Source organism: Oncorhynchus keta, unplaced genomic scaffold (assembly GCF_023373465.1).
Source record: "Oncorhynchus keta strain PuntledgeMale-10-30-2019 unplaced genomic scaffold, Oket_V2 Un_contig_7692_pilon_pilon, whole genome shotgun sequence".
Classification (NCBI taxonomy): Eukaryota; Metazoa; Chordata; class Actinopteri; order Salmoniformes; family Salmonidae; genus Oncorhynchus; species Oncorhynchus keta.
The window spans coordinates 142099-144756 of record NW_026289619.1 but is presented as its reverse complement, the minus strand read 5'-3'; the positions used below and the strand labels follow the sequence as shown (position 1 = coordinate 144756).

Below are 2658 nucleotides of genomic sequence, written 5' to 3'. Positions count from 1 at the left end.
TAATACAAAGACCTTTTATTCCAAAAGAATATTGATTATTTTTTTTATCTATCGTCCGTTCCTGAAAAGTGCATCATAGATTTTACAGCAAAATTCATATAAGACATGAACACATCCGCGCTACATTCACAATCATCATTTTGGACAGTGTGCCGCACAGGAGGAAACTTCTTGCAAGCAAATGTATAAAAAGTATTTATATTCAGATGAAATGGGGAGGTCTTGGGCAATATTGTTCCTTCAGGTGAGTTCTTGGTCAGTTGTTCTTTATTGCTTAACCAATACAGCGAACTCTGCAAAAGAAAAATACAAGCATTAACCCTTTCCAGTGTCTTATAACATGAATTGACTTTCTTAGGCCTTAATATAGATTGACACCAGATCATAAACATCGTTATTAATATTCAAGCAGCGGTGAAAAAAAGTACCCAATCGTCATACTTGAGTAAAAGTAAAGACACCTTAATAGAAAGTTACTCAAGTAAAAGTGAAAGTCACCCAGTAAAATACTACTTGAGTGAAAGTCTAAAAGTATTTGGTTCTAAATATACTTAAGTATCAAAAGTAAATGGAATTTGTAAAATATACTTAAGTACCAAAAGTATAAATAATTTCAAATTCCTCATATTAAGCAAAGCAGATGGTACCATGTTCTTGTATTTAAAATGTACAGATAGCCAGGGGTACACTCCAACACTCAGACATCAATTTTACAGAATATGAATTTGTGTGTAGTGAGTCAGCCAGATAAGAGGCAGTAGTGATGACCAGGGATGTTCTCTTGATAAGTGCATGAATTGGACCATTTACCTGTCCTGCTAAGCATTCAACATGTAACGAGTACTTTTGGTTGAAGGAAAACGTATGGAGTAAAAAGTACATCATTTTCTTTAGGAATGTAGTGAAGTAAAAGTGAAAGTAGTCTAAAATATGAATAGTAAAGTAAAGTACAGATACCCCCAAAAAAACTACTTAAGTAGAAGTTTAAAGTAGTTTTACTTAAGTACATTACACCACTGTATGCAAGTGAGATTGGTTAACGCATTGATTATCCCATGTATGCTATGTTTCGTACCATCAATTCCAATCATGCCATCACCATCGGCATCACCAGCCTTGAGGAAAGCCTTTGTCTCTGCATCGGTAAGTACCCTGGCCTTGGGGCAAAAGTTCTGAAGGAACAGCCTAGAGAAAGAGACACAAATATTAGTTTAGTTTCATTTGAATGTATGCAGACCAATGCACCAATGCACCCTGACTTTTACAATGCATGCCCACGGATATAATTGGATAAAGTGGACAGTCTCCTGCATTGGTTTAATCAATTGTCTGTTATTTGTACTGTAATGGTGCATGGCTCTTACTTCAGCTCCTCCTCCTCAATAAAGCCACTTGCATCCTGGTCAATGACCTTGAAAGCCTTCTTGACGTCGTCGGCGGACTTCGAGGCAAAGCCAATTGTATGGAAGAAGGTCTTGAAGTTGAAGGTGTCGGCGCCTGTAACGCAAATATGAAGGATATATGCCTATTGTGTAACCTGCAAGTAAACACACAATGCAACTACAGCCTAGAGAGGTAATCGTGTGTTCATATTGCTAATTTCACATTTATCATACAACATACTTGTGTTGAAACGGCTTTTTAGGTGGAGGGGGAAGTAAACAAACTAGGGCCTACCTTTGCACGCTTCCAATGCGGCTTTGATGTCAGCCTCCTTGCACAGATGGGCACAGGCCATTTTGAGCTGGATGTTGAAAAAAGGGAGAAATTGTTACTTTAATACAACTTTGATTTAGCATTTCAACGTTCATATTGAGCATTGCATTTAATCTACAACATGTTTGAGAGGTTATTACCAGGCAAGTACTAAACTATTATTATATTGTGCAATACCAGGGCACAACAAATAATGATAAAAAATAGGAACAAATCACCAAACACTCAGACTTTCTACCAAACTAAATTTCAGCACGACTCAACCCATTTTATTTGATTTAAAATAGATAATCCACTTCATTACGCAGGATGTCAAACAACTATTTCAAACCGACCAGCCACTGTTTACCAACATCTGGCTGGTGGTCTTTTGATAAAAGCAGAGCCCATTTCACCATCCGTGTGATTATAACGCAATGAGACAGATCAAATCAAATGTGTCAAGCTGCCCTCAAATGTATCTGTCTCAACCAATGGGTGTAATTTGGGAATTGATATCAAATCCAATTGAAACGTTTTTAGTGGTTCCCAAAAGGAAAGCCCTGATAGTTAAGGCAGCTCACTGCACATGTTGGTGTTTGATAAAGATGTTGATTTGCATTCCAAACGTTCCATCTGAGAAACTGATTTGCGATTGTCCAAATCCGTCCCGCTCCGGGGTGCGTCCAAATACAGAAACAAAATCTCAGCCTTTGGGTGTTTTGGATGACACAACGGCGTGCAGTCCCACGTAAATTGTAAAGAGCGCATATGATAAAATGTACAGCAAAAGCCTGGATGCTGTTGCAATTTTCTGGATCCTGGGTTCCTGTACTTCCTTCGCACCGCACTGAAACTCACCTCTGACGTCTTTGGTGAACAGTTGATAGAGAAGACTTCAGGCGACTGCAGCGAGTGGTGTTCCCATCGATACTGCTGACCTTATATACTTTCACTCAACCG

The 2658-nt window shown here is 38.6% G+C and overlaps 1 protein-coding gene across 1 annotated transcript; it reads right to left on the bottom strand.

Moving 5' to 3' along the window:
• On the bottom strand, positions 1–2658 carry LOC118372658 (parvalbumin beta 1). The gene is made up of 5 exons (XM_035758608.2): positions 2557–2658; positions 1678–1744; positions 1365–1497; positions 1076–1185; positions 1–293 (listed from the first exon to the last, which is right to left on the bottom strand). The coding sequence occupies exons 2-5, from the start codon at positions 1736–1738 to the stop codon at positions 268–270; spliced, it is 330 nt and encodes a 109-aa protein (XP_035614501.1). The 5' UTR covers positions 1739–1744; positions 2557–2658; the 3' UTR covers positions 1–267.